At 45.0% G+C, this 20,982-nt stretch overlaps 1 protein-coding gene across 4 annotated transcripts in view; it reads left to right on the top strand.

The window, feature by feature from the left end:
* The window catches only part of LOC124111075 (cyclic AMP receptor-like protein A), a 51,359-nt gene that overhangs the window by 3,258 nt on the left and 27,119 nt on the right, over nucleotides 1-20,982 (top strand). For 3 of the 4 annotated variants that reach the window (XR_007219707.1, XM_048391361.1, XM_048391359.1), the window contains exons 2-7: nucleotides 11,789-11,841; nucleotides 12,696-12,750; nucleotides 13,407-13,463; nucleotides 13,953-13,964; nucleotides 18,864-18,924; nucleotides 19,996-20,083. Coding sequence is in view for 3 of the 4 variants with exons in the window: in XM_048391361.1 (XP_048247318.1) it covers nucleotides 11,789-11,841; nucleotides 12,696-12,750; nucleotides 13,407-13,463; nucleotides 13,953-13,964; nucleotides 18,864-18,924; nucleotides 19,996-20,083 (326 nt within the window). In the remaining variant the exon portion in view is untranslated. The remainder of the gene's footprint in view (nucleotides 1-11,788; nucleotides 11,842-12,695; nucleotides 12,751-13,406; nucleotides 13,464-13,952; nucleotides 13,965-18,863; nucleotides 18,925-19,995; nucleotides 20,084-20,982) is intronic. The other variant, XM_048391360.1, reaches the window with a different exon arrangement.

Consider the following 20,982-nt stretch of genomic DNA (forward strand, 5'->3'; position numbering starts at 1 on the left):
ATATTGCTGTTATTGTACTTAATTGACATGTGCGTTGATGGGGTAGCAATTTAGGATATATATTGCATTATATTTGCTTGGAAACATGATTGAATAGTTAAAAGCTATGAAACGGGATGAGTATTGGAAGGTTGTGGTTTTGGAATCAAGAAGTATTTGTTGTTCTACAGATGGTTTCTTGAGGTAGCCTTTATCTCCGCTGATGACATATATAAATCTGTGCTTTTGAATGTTGTGTTATGTCTTGCCACGAACCCTTTGCAAGATAGGCACAACAGGGTTGAGCTCACAATGTCTGACTGAAGTCGACAATGTCATATATTCCTGTATGGTCGCCTCCGTGGTTGGTGCGACAATATCTGATTCCCGGACGTTATATTAACTGGCGTTATCCATGACCATGACACTGACGTTGTTTAAAAGTGGCAATAGCTGATGTTCCAACCAGTCTATGGACACATCACCTCCTATAATTTCCTTATGAAAATCACCAGTTTTCTTTTTCGCCTTGAAAACTAGCACACATCCAATAAGCCCCATATCATGGGTTCAGGCGTGCAAAACAATGCCACGATTACCTTCACCTCATAGTACCATGGGTGCTTTTTGTCCATCTGCCGATAGCTACATATAGTCAGTGGAATGATTTATCAAAGTAAATTATCTAGACGCCCTGACTGTGATAGTTATGAATGGTCCGGAGATAATGTGACCTCATTGACAGGATTGAATATCGTCCCCTGAAAACCGCTTGGTCATCGCCACGCCAGTGTATCAAAATCCCATCTCTTGGAGAGCAATAGTTAGTGCAATCTTAAATTCCTACCAAATTTTACTTCAAGTCAGGGTTACCTTCTGCTCATAAAGCTTGTACACTATACGCCTGATCCCCCTGTATCAAAGCTGTCTAATATCCTTTTACGTCCCAGTTTTGTTTTTGAGACCACCCCTATCATGCCTATACCTGTTGTGTTTTGTTTATCATACCATAGACCATGATAGGCTTGAAAACTCCTTAGCTTGGGCAGTTCGGTAATTCACCCTGTCTAATTAATACATGTTTCCCTCTATCTCTCTAAAGTGTAAAGAACTTGTATACATTTCCCAGTACAGACTCCATATCGTGTACCATGGTTATGGCTATGCAAGTGTAATGTAACATGCATCATGGGAGTAGTGTTGACAAAACAAACACAGCGTCATTTTGTCATTTTAGAAGATGCACATCTAGAATTTTCTCCAAATGAATTGTGTACGTGGATTAGATGTTTTATGAAGAATACATTATTATCATTATAACGGAGTCACGTGCGCATATTTCTATAGTCCGTTTCAGACTGCCATCTTTGGACTTAGAATAAATGTGAACTTCCTGTTTTCGTTCAAATTTGTCTCCTGTAAACTTGTCGATGGGACTCCTTGTGACTGAAATACTTTAAACCACAGGTAGCTTGATCGGTAGTTACTCGATATTTCAATAACAATAGTCTGTGAAAAATGATATTCTTTTTTAACAGACAAAAAGCATTTTTCTAGCATTTCTGACTGTACTTTAGTAGAAATTTGCCCTTTTTTCTGGGTTTTGATATGTTATCATTACAAGGACTAGTGTTAGTTCCTATCGCTATTATGTTTTTTAACTTCGCATTTAATAATTTTTTCTGATGACATAAGTGCCTATCTCTTCTTAAGGCTTTATAAGACTTATTCTATAGTTTATATTCACTACTATATTCATGAACAAACAGAATTCTCTTGTGCCCCATGGCGGGGGATAGTGATATGGCTGTTTTCTTGTTTGCAAGTCAGCGTTAGAAATTGGCACTAGTCCTTGCCCAATGGTAAAGGTATCATAAGGACCAGTAGAAATTAGCCATTTTTAAGTGATTTGCTATATGTTATCATTATAAGGGCTAGTGGCCATGGTGGCCGAAAACAGTTTCTAACCCTGCAAGTATATATCTGAAATGCAATATTATTTAAGTTCATGGCCTCTGTATTGTTGTTCTGGTGTGTCAAATATCATGACCAGTGGATTGAGATATGCATCGTATTGTAACTTCCATATCATGGCCCTCCTACATCAAAACATGGTACTTTCTGATGCATCAAGCAGCTCTGAAAGAGTTGTTTTGTAAAGTCCCAGTGTGTTGGATTGGGGATGGAATTATAAATACCGTAATTGAAATTGTATTCATCTACAGGTTTTGAGAGAGTCCCCAAAGACAATTTCCTGTTAAAACATGGGCGAAAAACTGAAGATATGCAGTGTTCTATCTTAAGATTCCTGTTTATCCATTCAGATCTCAACATTTACCATGTTTCATTATTCATAGCTCAGACATACGGGACGTAACGGTTCCACGTGTTCCAGACTTCTGGCAGTTCACGGTGGGGATAGTAATAATATTGGTTAGTCAATGAAAACAGTATTCCATCTGAGGCTTGTCCGTTCCACTGGCCGTTGGCATGGGAATAAGCACATCTCTTTGAATTTGTATACATGTGTCAATCCCCCCGTCGTTTGTCTCGAACATCTGAATATTTTACCTGGTAACCTCAATTATTCTTGCAATTTGTGGGGTCTTTGCCTTGTGTTGAGTCTTTATCAACACTGGGGTGGGTGGGTGGGTGGGGAGGGGATCCATACCCCTCTGGTGGTGTTAATGATTCTTTGGATTAATAATAATAATAATAATAAGCCAACAAATCTGATCTTGTCCTTTTTGATAAATCCATTGAAATAATTTATATCATTGAATTTTCTGTCCCTTTTGACAGAAATGTGATTGACAAGATTGAGGAAAAACATGGCAAATATGCAGACCTTGCTTTCGAAATGTCACGTTTGCATCCCAAGTACCAGACCCGTGAAGATCCGGGGTAGAATAGGTCTTCAGCAACCCATGCTTGCCATAAAAGGCGACTATGCTTGTCGTAAAAGGCGACTAACGGGATCGGGTGGTCAGGCTCGTTGACTTGGTTGATACATGTCATCGATCCAAATTGCGTGGATCGATGCTCATGATATTAATCACTCGATTGTCTTGTCCAGACTCGATTATTAACAGACCGCCGTCATATAGCTGGAATATTGCTGAGTGCGGCGTAAAACATCAAACCAACCAACCAACCAACCCATGTACCAAGTTGTTCAACTCCCCATTGTTCTCGGTGCCTTAGATTTGGTACCTCCCGATCTGTTGACTGACATCGGGAGGGTACCCGGTTTGCTGCCAGGAATACAGCCCTTCTGACAATCTGGGTAATGCAGAAGGCTGTAGTGTTAGGGAGTCTTCAATTTTTTCCGAAAAGTTCTGGGTGGGTTTGACTAGGCAGCCCTTCCTGAGAGAAGTCCCATTCGCTGTCTGGGCTGCGTGTAGAGGGGGCAAGGGCCCTGAGCTGATGATGAGCCTAACCAGCCTGACTGTGCCAGGATCACCCAAACCCTCTTTGCTGCATTTTATATTTTAATCTGTAAATATAAATAATAATAATAATACTTATACTACTAATAATAAGTGAATGCTTTCAGCACTAAAAACATTATTACTCTGATCAGTGGATCAGTTTTCTCTCGATTTTCATTCTCGGCTCCCTGGGTAGTATACAGTGAGTTAGTATCAATCATAATAGGTCCACAATCATGGTAGTAAATTTATTATAAGATTATGGTCGCTGATCGCCTGACTACCAAACACCGGATATAGTTTTATTGTCCCCAAAGTACATACAGACTAAGGTAGCCTGGTGGTTAAAGCGTTTGCTCGTCACGCTGAAGACCCGGGTTCGATTCCCGACATGGGTACAATGTGTGAAGCCCATTTCTGGTGTCCCCCGCCGTGATATTGCTGGAATATTGCTAAAAGCGGCGTAAAATCAAACTCACTCACTCACTCACTCACATACAGACTAAGAAACTGTTATGCAGGACACAATGTAGCTATATATAACATACTCACGTGCAATCTATTATCTAAAAGTGCAACCTGTTATTTGTGTCTCCTACTTGTGCCTGACTAACCCTTACTTAATAGATCTTTGAGCACACTCAATACCTCTAGAGTTTATTATCATACTCCATCACCAATTGTCACTTGTAATGTGTCATGCCTTCTTAGGCTTTTAATGGTGTTTCAGTTAACTTTAAATTATCTTCTGTTCATGTGTTCCCTCAAGTGTGTCACCTGTCTCCTAAGCTCACAACAATGACACACGTCACAAGCGAGACATACCGTATTCAGCGTAATAAGCACCTGGGGTGCTCTCAAAATTAGAAATAGGGGGCTCTTATTAGAATATAATTTTGGTGAGAAAAAAATGAGTTGAAAGATTGTAAATTTCGTAGTTTTTACTGACAGCCAGAAATGATACAAAAGAAAAGTATGTGCTTATCACACACAACAGATATATTTTCCAGAATTTAATTGCCCATAATTGCAATATAACACACGAGTGCGTATTATTCACAAATAATTAAGTCTTGTGTACATTGATCAATGGGTAGGGGTGCTAATCATGCTAATTGGGATTGTTCACTAGCCAATATATCAGCAAATATCGCCATGGGTGCTTATTATAGCGGGGCGCTTATTACGTCGAATGCGGTAATCTGTTTGTTCATTATTCACTGCAGCTGAGTTTACATCGTACAATGACAAACAAGTAAAGGCATCTCAAACATTAAGCTGTTGAAGTTTGGTTGGGCAGTATTGGAGAGAGATCCCCTGTCTTAGACTGCCATTGCAGGGATTATCTAGACTTGCTCAGAGGCTGCTATTTGCCACCTAATCTGCAGAAATTGGCAATAAATACTCCCAAATTGGAATTAGAAATTTCCCAATTCAGTTCATATAGTGATAACTAATCTTATGGCTTTGTATTGGTGATTTGTGTATCACTGAACAGTTTCATCTTCCTGAGGCAAGGGAGTTAACTGACTGTAAAGGTCCAGTTTCCACCCTTGCTGAACCAGGCTGGAATTTCTGGGCTTGATCGTACCACCACATGTGGCTATAAGAGTTATGTCCCTTCTATGTGAGACCCGTGAAGATCTGGGATAGAATAGGTCTTCAGCAACCCATGCTTGCCGTAAAAGGCGACTATGCTTGTCGTAAGAGGCGACTAACAGGATTGGATGTTAACATGGTTAAGGGTCGCTGACTCGATTATTTACAGACCGCTGTCATGTAGCTGGAATATAGCTGAGTGCAGCATTAAACAACCAACCAACAACCAACCTTTCTATGTCCCTCCTATTGAACAATCAGATTCCACCTCTCATATCACATGCATTTGCTGCAAACAAAATGGCGGTGCTCAGCCAAGACGATGTAATTGATAATCAAGATCTAATTTGTAATAAAACGGGTCTTACTTCACAAAGTGCATCAAATCACGTGAGCACCTTCATTAAAAAGCTGAAAAGATTTGGAGACTATATGTTGATGCTAAGTTTATGGTATGCATGTTTTGCAAGTCCTGCAATCGGCTGAAATCTGTACTGCATTTTACGCTCGAGATGTCGATTTGGTTTAGCAATTTTGATTGGACTGCACATAGACTCGTTAGTCCAGCCAAAATATAACACCATGATTCCAGCCTAGTTCTGCAAGGGTTGAAACTGGACTTTTATAGTCAGTCAACTCCTTTGACCAATTTGAGCAAATAACCAATTTTTTTCCCAAATTGCCTGCCAAGGGTACTTAGTAAGAATCCTGGTTAAATCCCTGGACATGGAGAGATTGTAACAGCGCGGTTAAAATAAGCCCGGACTAATACCTGGTTTACAGTGCTGGCCCTCTGAGATACAATGCTGTAATTTAACATGGATGCCCCACTCAGACACTGCATACTGACTCGGAGCCGACCAGTCCTTGTTTTAGCCCACTGAGATACCATGCCGCAGTTTAACATGAATATCCCACTCAGACACATCATTCTGACTCGGAGCCGACCAGTCCTTGTTTTGGCCCCTTAGTGTTAATGCCGAACACCAGGCAGGGAAACAACAATTACCATCATTTAACATATGATGGGATGACGGGGCTGGAGAAGAACTACTTACTTTGTATTTTCCAGACAGACACTCTGTCCATTAGGCCACAGAGGCAGTTCTTGGGCCCTGAATGGCCCACTTCATCTTCCCGAGAAAAGAGCATCCACATGCCTTTTTTATCAAAGTCTTGTTTCCACCTTTGCCACATGAAGCCCACTTTCCTGTGCTAAATATAATTGGACTATCACACATATTGATAGTCCAATCAGAGATTGTTTCACAAAATCAAAACCCATGATTGGTACGCCTTAGTATGAAAGTAATTTACCGCTGCCTGCCTTACAGTGATCTGATTGGACATCACGTTTTCATTTACAAGGGGCACAACTCGTGATCTATGCGAGGTGGCGCCAGGGTCGAGCCAAGAAAAGTGGCCGTGATTTTGGCAAGGGTAGAAACTAGACTTTGATATAGGCTAGTGGACACGCTTGCCTCGGGATGATGGGCCCATTTTGGAATACTGTATTTTGAACAAGCATACCTTGTGATATTTGTTTATTGTGAGAAGCCAGCGATAAATGTACTTTTGAGCAAAGAAATGGACAAACATGAAAAATAAACAATGATACACTCTTAACATGCTTAATGTACATTATTAATAAAAAATTGCAGATTCGGAATTCATGTAATTTTATCTATTATATTTGCCTTAATTATGTGGTCAACATCAGTTGAAGAAGATGTGTGGTTATCCTGTGCCGTGAGCATCACAATTCTCTAGGGGCGGTGGGGTAGCCTACCAGGTAGTAGTTAAAGCATTCGGTCGTCACACAGAAGACCCAGGTTCGATTCCCTACAGGGGCGGTCGGGTAGCCTAGTGAGTAGTGGTGGTTTATTTCAGTAAATCAGGCCACAGGCCCATTTTACAATATATATTCAAGCATTCAAACATGTTGCGCCACAAGTGCATGTAGTAATATCAATACTAATCAGTACAAGGGTATCTGAGACCATATACATATGGTGGTAGAATTAATAGTTTATATAATGGACAACTGCTTGCTCCTCATTTTAAGAGCAAAGAATGTAAACTTGGCAAGATTATTGATTGTGAAAGCATTACTGGTCGGGTAGCCTAGTGGTTTAAGCGTTCCCTCGTCACACCAAAGACCGGGTTTGATGCCTGACATGTGTACAATGTGTGAAGCCCATTTCTGGTGTCTCCCGCCATGATATTGCTGGAATATTGCTAAAAGCGGCGTAAAACCATACCCACTCACTCACTCACTTGATTCCCTACATCGGTACAATGTGTGAAGCCCATTTCTGGTGTTTCCTGCTGTGATATTGACGGAATATTGCTAAAAGTGGTGTAAGACCATATTCACTGACTCACTTGACTCACTCACTCACGATTGTCTGGGCAGAGTCGTGTCCCGTAGTCGTACCAGGAGCTGCTTTGCATCTGATATTCACCCTTGGTTGGTCGCCTTGTGCCTTCCTCCCACACTAATCAAACATGCCATGATATACTGAACAAAATAAGTTAGGGATCATGAATATTTTTGGGCATATGTTTTTGTAGTGTATTTATTCTTCATCATGGCTAAGTTTAGCAATGTAAAACTCGCACCATCGCAACATATTATTGAATAGTTCGACATAATATTTATGCCTACATGCCCTTCGTGCATGTAAAAAAAGATTCAAATTTGTGTATGACTAACATGGCTTACCTTTATATTTCCACACAACAATGATCTTTGAACACACTCAATACCTCAAAACTTAATTTACCAAAATACATCACTGATCCTTGTGTTGTGTAACGTGTCATGCTTTCTTGGGCTTGATGTCATCAAACTTGGGGTATGTCAACATGGTCAAGATTATGTGAAAATTTTCCAATTACGTTTTGGGGCAGTCTGGTAGCAATATAACACACGAGTGCGTATTATTCACAAATAAATAAGTCTTATGTACATTGATCAGTCGGTAGGGGTGCTAATTGGGATTGTTCACCAGCCAATATATTAGCAAATATCGCCCTGGGCGCTTATTAGAGCGGGGCGCTTATTACGTCATATGCGGTAATCCGTTTGTTCATTATTCACTGCAGCTGAGTTTACATCGTACAATGACAAACAAGTAAAGGCATCTCAAACATTAAGCTGTTGAAGTTTGGTTGGGCAGTATTGGAGAGAGATCCCCTGTCTTAGACTGCCATTGCAGGGATTATCTAGACTTGCTCAGAGGCTGCTATTTGCCACCTAATCTGCAGAAATTGGCAATAAATACTCCCAAATTAGAATTAGAAATTTCCCAATTCAGCTCATATAGTGATAACTAATCTTATGGCTTTGTATAGGTGATTTGTGTATCACTGAACAGTTTCATCTTCCTGAGGCAAGGGAGTTAACTGACTGTAAAGGTCCAGTTTCCACACTTGCTGAACCAGGCTGAAATTTCTGGGCTTGATCGTACCACCACCTGTGGCTATAAGAGTTATGTCCCTTCTATGTAAGACCCGTGAAGATCTGGGATAGAATAGGTCTTCAGCAAGCCATGCTTGCCGTAAAAGTTGACTATGCTTGTCGTAAGAGGCGACTAACGGGATTGGATGTTAACATGGTTAAGGCTCGCTGACTCGATTATTTACAGACCGCTGTCATGTAGCTGGAATATAGCTGAGTGCAGCATTAAACAACCAACCAACAACCAACCTTTCTATGTCCCTCCTATTGAACAATCAGATTCCACCTCTCATATCACATGCATTTGCTGCAAACAAAATGGTGGTGCTCAGCCAAGACGATGTAATTGATAATCAAGATCTAATTTGTAATAAAACGGGTCTTACTTCACAAAGTGCATCTTTTAATATTGTTAAAAGTGGCGACAAACCATACTCACTCACTCCAATTACGTTTTACAGCAATACATTTGACAATTTATGGAAAATCATGAGTCGTCAGAGATCTGAGATTGTATGTATCTAAACAAGTTTATGCATCTACGTTTCAACTTTGTTAAGTTTATGGGACCAGGGTGCAGCCTAGTTTAGTCTGGTGCAACCTGGTTTAATCTGGTGCAACCTGGTTTAGTCTGGTGCAGCCTGGTTTAGTCTGGTGCAACTTGGTTTTCATGTCAACATGTGACTGGTGCAAGTTCCTTTAATCAAGCCCTGATAATCCTATCTGTTTGTTGTTCAGTATACAACTGAAACACAGCCAAGCATGTTGAACTCAAGTGCAGAAACAACCCAGAAACATGTTCTTAATGTGCTATGGATCACAAGCACTCAAAAAACAAACAGTGATAAAGCGTATGATTAAAATCGATTTCCAACATGTGCATCCATGCACGACATGCAATCAATCGGGGAATAATTAGCATTGATTTGTTTGCGTATCTCACAGCCCAGGCAGTTGTGCACTTGTTAGCAAGGAAATAACTGGCCACACTTCACTGAGTAGACAGCTAGTTTGGTGGTAATTGATGTCGTCCTGACCATTATGTACCGATCTGCAGATAAGCTGCATTGTTGTATAAAATGCACAATAAATCACTGTTCTCCAATAACTTTGAGTTGCTTGCGTACAAATCTGAAAAAATTGATAGTCAAACAGTGTAACAATCTGCGTGTAATTTCCAGTGCATACCTCTAGCATGTTTAGTACAGATCTTGTTTACTGATCAGTATATCACGCTGTGAGCTTATTTGACCCACTTGAGGAAATGCAAATTAGAAGAAACGTGAAACAGAATTTTTAACAGAATTACTGGTTTGTAAACTCCTCGTTCTTCTGACTGCTTAATAATGCCCATTAGATTGGACCCAACATGGGGAAAAGATATTTGAATGTTACTTTTTGAAAAAAAATTAAATATTTTTTTCATTGTTCAGAGTTAAGCATGAAAATCAAGGGGGCCTTGACATAACCCCAGTGTTAACAGTTAAGAATGTATCGGGTCCTTAGAGACTCTAGGAGAAGACCCCGGGGGACCCTACTTATTTCAAACATGGTTATTGGGTGTAAAAGTTGAAACTTGTGTGGAGTCTGGCAACACTTCAGTTAGTGATTATTGCTGTGTCAGCTGTTGCTACCATCACTGGTGGTGGCCCCGTCGTTACTACAAGTAAAATTAGGTGCATAAAAAACTTACATGTCCCAAGGGATTTATACAAATTGTTCAGTCAAGTGCTATTGATTAAACTCTGCAGTGTGGCAGTCAGCTTTGTCAGAAGCAAGGACATTGGTATTGGTAAACATGGTAATTAAAGACGAGAGTAAGCATACAAGTAATTACTGCTGTTAACATACCATTACAATAAATACAGTTACTGGAAATTACTACAGTTATGTTACCTGTGATTACTACAGCTATGTTACCTGTGATTACTACAGTTATCTTACCTGTGATAACTACAATTATCTTACCTGTGATTACTACAGTTATCTTACCTGTGATTACTACAGTTATCTTACCCATGATTACTACAGTTATCTTACCTGTGATTACTACAGCTATCTTACCTTTGGTTACTACAGCTATCTTACCTGTGATTACTACAGTTATCTTACCTGTGATTACTACAGCTATCTTACCTGTGATTACTAATTATCTTACCTGTGATTACTACAGTTATCTTACCTGTGATTCCTACAGTTATCTAACCTGTGATTACTACAGCTATCTGACCTTTGATTCCTACAGTTATCTTACATGTGATTACTACCTCTATCTTACCTTTGATTCCTACAGTTATCTTACCTGTGATTCCTACAGTTATCTTACCTGTGATTACTACATCTATCTTACCTTTGATTCCTACAGTTATCTTACCTGTGATTACTACAGCTATCTTACCTGTGATTACTAGTTATCTTACCTGTGATTACTAGTTATCTTACCTGTGATTACTAGTTATCTTACCTGTGATTACTACAGTTATCTTACCATTGGTTACTACAGTTATCTTACCTGTGATTCCTACAGTTATCTTACCTGTGATTACTACAGTTCTCTTACCTTTGATTCCTACAGTTATCTTACCTGTGATTACTACAGCTATCTTACCTGTGATTACTACAGTTCTCTTACCTGTGATTACTACAGCTATCTTACCTGTGATTACTACAGTTATCTTAGGTGTGATTACTACAGCTATCTTACCTGTGATTACTACAGTTCTCTTACCTGTGATTACTACAACTATCTTACCTGTGATTACTACAGCTATCTTACCTATGATTACTACAGTTCTCTTACCTGTGATTACTACAGCTATCTTACCTATGATTACTACAGTTCTCTTACCTGTGATTACTACAGCTATCTTACCTATGATTACTACAGTTCTCTTATCTGTGATTACTACAGCTATCTTACCTATGATTACTACAGTTCTCTTACCTGTGATTACTACAGCTATCTTACCTATGATTACTACAGTTCTCTTGCCTGTGATTACTACAGCTATCTTACCTATGATTACTACAGTTATCTTACCTGTGATTACTACAGCTATCTTACCTTTGGTTACTATGTCTCACTTACCTGTGATTACTATAATTAATTCCTGAAACATAGAGATATTGGTCTGAAAATAAATTGTGAATATGTTACCATGTTTGTTGCCAGTCGTGTGGATCTGTTTTGCATTAATTTATGTGGTATGTTTTGTACTTAAATTTTGATATTTTCCTTGTTTACTCCCTCCCTCCCTCCCTCCCTCCCTCCCTCACTCACTCACTCACTCACAATGTATATTTGATTTCTGTGCAGGATACTGTGGTTCTGGTGAGGAAAGTGGTGGCCTCGTTCTCCTTTATTGGATGGTAAGTCCTTTACCATGTTTGCTCCTGTCATAAACTGGAGGCAAGTATCGGGGATACACCCAGGTCGATATATTCTGTCAGTATATGTGTTAATATTTAACTCAGCATGTTATTTTGGGTAAATTTTGAGGACAAATCATTTTGTTGTTCTTTGGGATAGGGAAAAGGAGGGTGGGGACATTTTTTTATTTCCTTCAACTAGAGTCCAATTTCCCCTTATCCCTTCCCCTGAGTATTAACTGGTCAGTCCCTATATCTTGTTTATACAAGCTTCTTCACTCTGAATCCAGATGCCATGATAGAAGCAGAGTGCTAAGTGTTGACATGAATGGCTTTCCTGCTGGACGGTCCACCAATTATCACAACTGGTCAGTCTTTGACCACAAACTCTTGTGTTGTCACAGGATTTAGGATGGTCCGCTTTATCACGTCTCAGCCAGCAAGATCAATAGGGACAGGTTTTACAAAGTCATCTAGCTCACTTGATGGTATTCAATTATCTCACTGATTCCATAAAATAGAGAAAACCTGACCTTGTTTTATACCACAAACTTCATTGTATGTCTTTATTGTAACTATATGCACTGTGTTAGGCCACATCTTTTGTGATTTATGGATTTTGCCAAACAATCATCTTGTGTCGGTCGAAAACCGTTTGTTCAGACCACTGACATGTGCATTTGAAGACCAGTTTTTGGTATTGACCACCAACAATGTTAAGAACAAAACAATATTCCTTAAACCAACCTAAAAGTAATAAGTCCCCAAATTGAAAGTTGCCATGTTTCATCCTGCATACTGCTTGTTCCTGTAGCTGTGTTAATCACTGTTAATGGTTTCCTTGTTTTCTGCAGTGTCTTCATGATCTTCGTCATCTGGCTCTTTAAGAAATACATCGTGTTTACACAGGTACTGTGATCAGAATATTTCCGGTTTAAGCTTAAACCAACAAATCTGAAAACACATTACCGTATTCGACGTAATAAGCGCCCAGGGCGCTCTCAAAATTACAAATTGGGGGCTGTTATTACAATATTATTTTGGTGGAAAAAAAACATAGTTGAAAGATAAATTTCGTGGTTTGTGGTGACAGCCTGAAATGTTTATGTACGACAGATATATTTTTCCAAAATTTAATTGCCCATAAATAAGGGTGCATATAACACATGTGCGTATTATACCGAAAAAATAAGTCTTGTGTACATTGATCAATCGGAAGGGATGCTAATTGGGCTTATTCACTAGCCAATATATCAGCAAATATCGCTGTGGGCGCTTATTACGTCGATTACGGTATGTCTATTTCCAAAAGAACGTTAATTGTTTTCGTTTTGAAACTCCCTGAAATAAACATGCTTTTGCTTGAAAATATTTATTTTGATATTGGCTTGACTAAAAACTCATGCATGACTCTTTTATTTGTTCTCATAAAAATATAAACATCTGCAGCGAGTTTTGGACTCCCAGTTTTCAAAGGCAAGGAAAAATACCCTGGTTCACAAAGTGGGCGTTTTGGACCCATGAGTTACCTCCCTTATTAACCAAGATGTCTTCTTCTGTTGCAGAGGTTGATCCTGTACCTGAGCATCAGTGCGCTGTTGGACAGCATCTCCTATCTCATGGTAAGCTGCGTCTCCTCCATGCACTGGAACTTACTGAGTTAATGATATCAGAGTGCGACATTCGTCTAATAGATGTAGTCACATTCTCTGCACACCAGTCAGTTAACTGTTGGTTCAATTATTTTTTTCCCTTGAACTTCTTTAATGCCAGTCAACAGAATAAACATATAAACTGTTAATTGTTTTTATGGAAATGCTCTACTATGTGCTAATAAGCGATGGGGGGAGTCGCAATAATATTGAGTCGCATTTTTGGCTAGGGGTCGGTCAGCAGTCATATTAGCTTTGAGATGCATTAATTTCAAGATTTACAGTATCAGGTTTGGATTTTGATGCTGTTTGATGCTTGCATAGTTTGTGACTTGTCAGACAACATCTCTTTAGGTCTTTACCGATTAGAAATTCTGTTTGTTGAGGAATGTCAGTCTAGATGCATGTCTAACTACTCTAACTCATCTGTCTCTTCTTCATCCTCTCTGATGCTTTCAGGAACACACAGAGGTTTGTAGCTGTTCATTGTGTGCCCCCAACCTGAACCATCTACCCCCATGTCCCCCAAACTTCACTCCACCCACCTCCAGGTGCCCCAAGCCTTGAACCATCTACCCCCATGTCCCCCAAACTTCACTCCATCCACCTCCAGGTGCCCCAAGCCTTGAACCATCTACCCCCATGTCCCCCAAACTTCACTCCACCCACCTCCAGGTGCCCCAAGCCTTGAACCATCTACCCCCATGTCCCCCAAACTTCACTCCACCCACCTCCAGGTGCCCCAAGCCTTGAACCATCTACCCCCATGTCCCCCAAACTTCACTCCATCCACCTTAGGTCCCCCAAGCCTTGAACCATCTACCCCCATGTCCCCCAAACTTCACTCCACCCACCTCCAGGTGCCCCAAGCCTTGAACCATCTACCCCCATGTCCCCCAAACTTCACTCCACCCACCTCCAGGTGCCCCAAGCCTTGAACCATCTACCCCCATGTCCCCCAAACTTCACTCCATCCACCTCCAGGTGCCCCAAGCCTTGAACCATCTACCCCCATGTCCCCCAAACTTCACTCCATCCACCTCCAGGTGCCCCAAGCCCTGAACCATTCACCCCCATGTCCCCCAAACTTCACTCCATCCACCTTAGGTCCCCCAAGCCTTGAACCATCTACCCCCATGTCCCCCAAACTTCACTCCATCCACCTCCAGGTGCCCCAAGCCTTGAACCATCTACCCCCATGTCCCCCAAACTTCACTCCACCCACCTCCAGGTGCCCCAAGCCTTGAACCATCTACCCCCATGTCCCCCAAACTTCACTCCACCCACCTCCAGGTGCCCCAAGCCTTGAACCATCTACCCCCATGTCCCCCAAACTTCACTCCATCCACCTTAGGTCCCCCAAGCCTTGAACCATCTACCCCCATGTCCCCCAAACTTCACTCCACCCACCTCCAGGTGCCCCAAGCCTTGAACCATCTACCCCCATGTCCCCCAAACTTCACTCCATCCACCTCCAGGTGCCCCAAGCCTTGAACCATCTACCCCCATGTCCCCCAAACTTCACTCCATCCACCTCCAGGTGCCCCAAGCCCTGAACCATTCACCCCCATGTCCCCCAAACTTCACTCCATCCACCTTAGGTCCCCCAAGCCTTGAACCATCTACCCCCATGTCCCCCAAACTTCACTTCACCCACCTCCAGGTGCCCCAAGCCTTGAACCATCTACCCCCATGTCCCCCAAACTTCACTCCACACACCTCCAGGTCCCCCAAGCCTTGAACCATCTACCCCCATGTCCCCCAAACTTCACTCCACCCACCTCCAGGTGCCCCAAGCCTTGAACCATCTACCCCCATGTCCCCCAAACTTCACTCCACCCACCTCCAGGCGCCCCAAGCCTTGAACCATCTACCCCCATGTCCCCCAAACTTCACTCCATCCACCTCCAGGTGCCCCAAGCCTTGAACCATCTACCCCCATGTCCCCCAAACTTCACTCCATCCACCTCCAGGTGCCCCAAGCCTTGAACCATCTACCCCCATGTCCCCCAAACTTCACTCCACCCACCTCCAGGTGCCCCAAGCCTTGAACCATCTACCCCCATGTCCCCCAAACTTCACTCCACCCACCTCCAGGTCCCCAAGCCTTGAACCATCTACCCCCATGTCCCCCAAACTTCACTCCATCCACCTCCAGGTGCCCCAAGCCTTGAACCATCTACCCCCATGTCCCCCAAACTTCACTCCATCCACCTCCAGGTCCCCCAAGCCTTGAACCATCTACCCCCATGTCCCCCAAACTTCACTCCATCCACCTCCAGGTGCCCCAAGCCTTGAACCATCTACCCCCATGTCCCCCAAACTTCACTCCATCCACCTCCAGGTGCCCCAAGCCTTGAACCATCTACCCCCATGTCCCCCAAACTTCACTCCACCCACCTCCAGGTGCCCCAAGCCTTGAACCATCTACCCCCATGTCCCCCAAACTTCACTCCACCCACCTCCAGGTGCCCCAAGCCTTGAACCATCTACCCCCATGTCCCCCAAACTTCACTCCACCCACCTCCAGGTGCCCCAAGCCTTGAACCATCTACCCCCATGTCCCCCAAACTTCACTCCACCCACCTCCAGGTGCCCCAAGCCTTGAACCATCTACCCCCATGTCCCCCAAACTTCACTCCATCCACCTCCAGGTGCCCCAAGCCTTGAACCATCTACCCCCATGTCCCCCAAACTTCACTCCACCCACCTCCAGGTGCCCCAAGCCTTGAACCATCTACCCCCATGTCCCCCAAACTTCACTCCACCCACCTCCAGGTGCCCCAAGCCTTGAACCATCTACCCCCATGTCCCCCAAACTTCACTCCAACCACCCCAAACCTGGATCCAGCCTCCATCCTGTGCCCCACACCTCGACGCATCCACCCGCTGTGCCCCAGTCATCCACCAACCCCCGTGCCCCAATCATCCACACACACACACCCAATATATAGGTGCCTGGAAGCAGAAGGATGCAACTCTGGAAGTTATGGTCAATGACACTCCCATCCTGGTTCACCCCCATTATGTTTCTAGGTTTGTCAGCACCATACCTGTGCTTGTCAAACTGTTTGCTAATTGGCTCAAGAATACCCAGACATCCTTCATTTAGCTTGGGAAGTCAAAGTTTGCTCAATATTCACCTGACGTAACCGACCTCCTTTGAGAGGATGTCTGATTTTCATGCTAAAAGTTATTGCATCAGAGTAATAGATCTGATATAAAAACGTAGCTTTAAACCCCAAGTTTCTCACTCACACATATCAGCCCCTGCCACCACAGCCCGTGCCACCACAGCCACTGCCACCACTGCCCCTGCCACCTCTGCCCCTGCCACCACTGCCCCTGCCACCACCACCCCTGCCACCACAGCCCCTGCCACCACTGCCCCTGCCACCACTGCCCCTGCCACCACTGCCCCTGCCACCTCTGCCCCTGCCACCACTGCCCCTGCCACCACCACCCCTGCCACCACAGCCCCTGCCACCACTGCCCCTGCCACCACTGCCCCTGCCACCACTGCCCCTGCCACCACCACCCCTGCCACCACAGCCCCTGCCACCACTGCCCCTGCCACCACTGCCCCTGCCACCACTGCCCCTGCCACCACTGCCCCTGCCACCCCTGCCCCTGCCACCACAGCCCCTGCCACCACTGCCCCTGCCACCACTGCCCCTGCCACCACTGCCCCTGCCACCACCACCCCTGCCACCACAGCCCCTGCCACCACTGCCCCTGCCACCACTGCCCCTGCCACCACTGCCCCTGCCACCACAGCCCCTGCCACCACAGCCCCTGCCACCACTGCCCCTCCCACCACTGCCCCTGCCACCACTGCCCCTGCCACCACTGCCCCTGCCACCTCTGCCCCTGCCACCACTGCCCCTGCCACCCCTGCCCCCCCTGCCCCTGCCACCACAGCCCCTGCCACCACTGCCCCTGCCACCACAGCCCCTGCCACCACAGCCCCTGCCCCCCCTGCCCCTGCCACCACAGCCCCTGCCACCACAGCCCCTGCCCCCCCTGCCCCTGCCACCACAGCCCCTGCCCCCCCTGCCCCTGCCACCACAGCCCCTGCCACCACTGCCCCTGCCACCACAGCCCCTGCCACCACTGCCCCTGCCACCACTGCCCCTGCCACCACTGCCCCTGACACCACTGCCCCTGACACCACTGCCACCACTGCCCCTGCCACCACTGCCCCTGCCACCACTGCACCTGCCACCACAGCCCCTGCCACCACAGCCCCTGCCACCTCTACCCCTGCCACCACTGCCCCTGCCACCACTGCCCCTGCCACCACAGCCCCTGCCACCACTGCCCCTGCCACCCCTGCCCCTGCCACCACTGCCCCTGCCACCCCTGCCCCTGCCACCACTGCCCCTGCCACCACTGCCCCTGCCACCACTGCCCCCCCTGCCCCTGCCACCACAGCCCCTGCCACCACAGCCCCTGCCACCACAGCCCCTGCCACCACTGCCCCTGCCACCCCTGCCCCTGCCACCACTGCCCCTGCCACCCCTGCCCCTGCCACCACTGCCCCTGCCACCACAGCCCCTGCCACCACTGCCCCTGCCACCCCTGCCCCTGCCACCACTGCCCCTGCCACCACTGCCCCCCCTGCCCCTGCCACCACTGCCCCTGCCACCACTGCCCCTGCCACCACTGCCCCTGCCACCACTGCCCCTGCCACCCCTGCCCCTGCCACCACTGCCCCTGCTACCCCTGCCCCCCCTGCCCCTGCCACCACAGCCCCTGCCACCCCTGCCCCCCCTGCCCCTGCCACTAATGCACCTGCCACCCCTGCCCCTGCCACCACTGCCCCTGCCACCACAGCCCCTGACACCACAGCCCCTGACACCACAGCCCCTGACACCACAGCCCCTGCCCCCCCTGCCCCTGACACCACTGCCCCTGACACCACTGCCCCTGACACCACTGACACCACAGCCCCTGACACATCAGCCCCTGCCACCACAGCCCCTGCCACCACTGCCCCTCCCAAACTCGTGTTCACCTTGTCCTGACAAAACGCAGAATATATTTCACCATCATTTCCCTGAAAACATGACATCGTCCCATCCCAGTGATGATTGTGTGTCAAGTCTGTTCAGCGTAGATGTATTCCGTGTAAGACCATTCCTACAGCTCAGCTAACATCCAGTGCAATGAATAATTAACCAATTCTAACACAACTGTTGCTGCTTTCTCAGACTCTGTAAAGAAATTTCAGTCTTCTGGAACACCAGTAACCATGGTAATTTTCAGCTCTTTGCTGTTTGTGTCAATGTCATTTTTTTCTCATAGGAGAAACAGAATATGTTTGAAGTTTGATCTTAACCATGTTAACTGTCTTTTTTCTATTTTCAGAGTGACATGATCCCTGACAGTAAACTGTGCAACTTCTTGGGATGGTGGCTGACATTTTTTGGTATGTTTAGTTCGGCTGCTGTGAGAACAACCTCACAGTTGCAACCTCTATTCTAATCATACTGATATGTACTCACTATGTATATATTGTACCATACTCACTGTGTGTATATTGTACCATACTCACTGTGTATATATTGTACCATACTCATTGTGTATATATTGTACCATACTCACTGTGTGTATACTGTACCATACTCACTGTGTATATATTGTACCATACTCACTGTGTGTATATTGTACCATACTCACTGTGTGTATATTGTACCATACTCACTGTGTATATATTGTACCATACTCACTGTGTGTATATTGTACCATACTCACTGTGTGTATATTGTACCATTCTCACTGTGTATATATTGTACCATACTCACTGTGTATATATGGTACTATACTCACTGTGTATATATTGTACCATACTCACTGTGTGTATATTGTACCATACTCACTGTGTGTATATTGTACCATACTCACTGTGTATATGGTACCATACTCACTATGTGCTTTTCAAATTATTGCATACTATGTGAAATGGGTACAATTTTTCACAGAAATGAGAATGAAATGAATGAATGAAAGTGTGCATGCTTATCTAAGAGATACTCGTCAAGACAGTTCAAAGATTGGTCCCATCAAGGATTTTTTTTACAGAGTTATTCCCCTTGATCCATGTTATTTTGTCTCTAGCATACTGTGTGCAATGGGGACAAGATTTCTCAGAAACTACTGCTGGTAGCTTATCTAAGAGATATTTATCAAGACAGTGTTATTCTTTTCGGAGAATAGGCTTTTTGTTTGCATTCATTTCACATTTAATCATTTTTCCTGATGACATAAAGCGGCCCAAGTGCCTCCCTCTTCTTAAGGCTTTATAGGAGTTTGTAGTTTATATCCACTACTGTATGAACAAACAAAATTCTAATGTGCCCCATGGTGGCTATTTTCTTGTCTTGTTGTCTTTTGATGAGAGGGTTGTGGAATAAGTGAATGCATTATTTAGTCTGGTCACAATGGCTGACATATTGATGACGTGACTTTCAACTCACTCACACACCTTCTCTCTCCCCAGACTGGACGGTGCTGCTGTGGGTGGGCTGCATCACCTTCAACCTCTACATGAACGTCATCAGGGCCACCACCACACACAGGTTTGAGTGGTACGTGCTTGGCATCGTTGTGTGTGCTGCTATACCAGGTCGCAGACTGAGCAGGGTTAGACAGACTGAGCAGCTGCAGGGTTAGACTGACCAAGAAGGTTAGACAGTCTGAGCAGGGTTAGACAGACTGGGCAGGGTTAGACAGACCGAGCAGGGTGAGACAGACTGAGAAAGGTTAGACAGACTTGGCAGGGTTAGACAGACTGAGCAGGGTTAGACAGACTGAGCAGGGTTAGACAGTCTGAGCAGGGATAGACAGTCTGAGCAGGGTTAGACAGACTGAGCAGGGTTAGACAGTCTGGGCAGGGATAGACAGACTGAGCAGGGTTAGACAGACTGAGCAAGGTTAGACAGACTGAGCAGGGTTAGACAGACTGAGCAAGGTTAGACAGACTGAGCAGGGTTAGACAGACTGAGCAGGGTTAGACAGACTGAGCAGGGTTAGACAGTCTGGGCAGGGATAGACAGACTGAGCAGGGTCAGACAGACTGAGCAGGGTTAGACAGACTGAGCAGGGTCAGACAGACTGGGAAGGGTTAGACAGACTGAGCAGGATTAGACAGTCTGAGCAGGGTTATTCTGATTAGTCAGGGTTATTCTGATTGGTCACTCAGAGGTATCAAATCAAAATAACTTCCACTGGTCACTGCAGAAGATGATCTTTTCATAGTAAGTGCACCCTGCTGAGATGGCACTGATTCTGTGGTCTAGTGGTAGAGCGTCCGCCCAGAGAGCGGAAGGTTCAGGGTTCGATCCCCAGCTGCTTCACACCAAAAGATGTTAAAAGATGGCACTTGTTGTAACCCTGCCTTGCTCTCGGCATTCAGGGGCTAAAACAAGGACTGGTCAGCTCAGAGTCAGTATACATTACCACAGACCACCAAATGGATGCTTAAGGA

This window comes from Haliotis rufescens, unplaced genomic scaffold, assembly GCF_023055435.1.
Source record: "Haliotis rufescens isolate VD_foot unplaced genomic scaffold, xgHalRufe1.0.p SCAF_9, whole genome shotgun sequence".
Classification (NCBI taxonomy): Eukaryota; Metazoa; Mollusca; class Gastropoda; order Lepetellida; family Haliotidae; genus Haliotis; species Haliotis rufescens.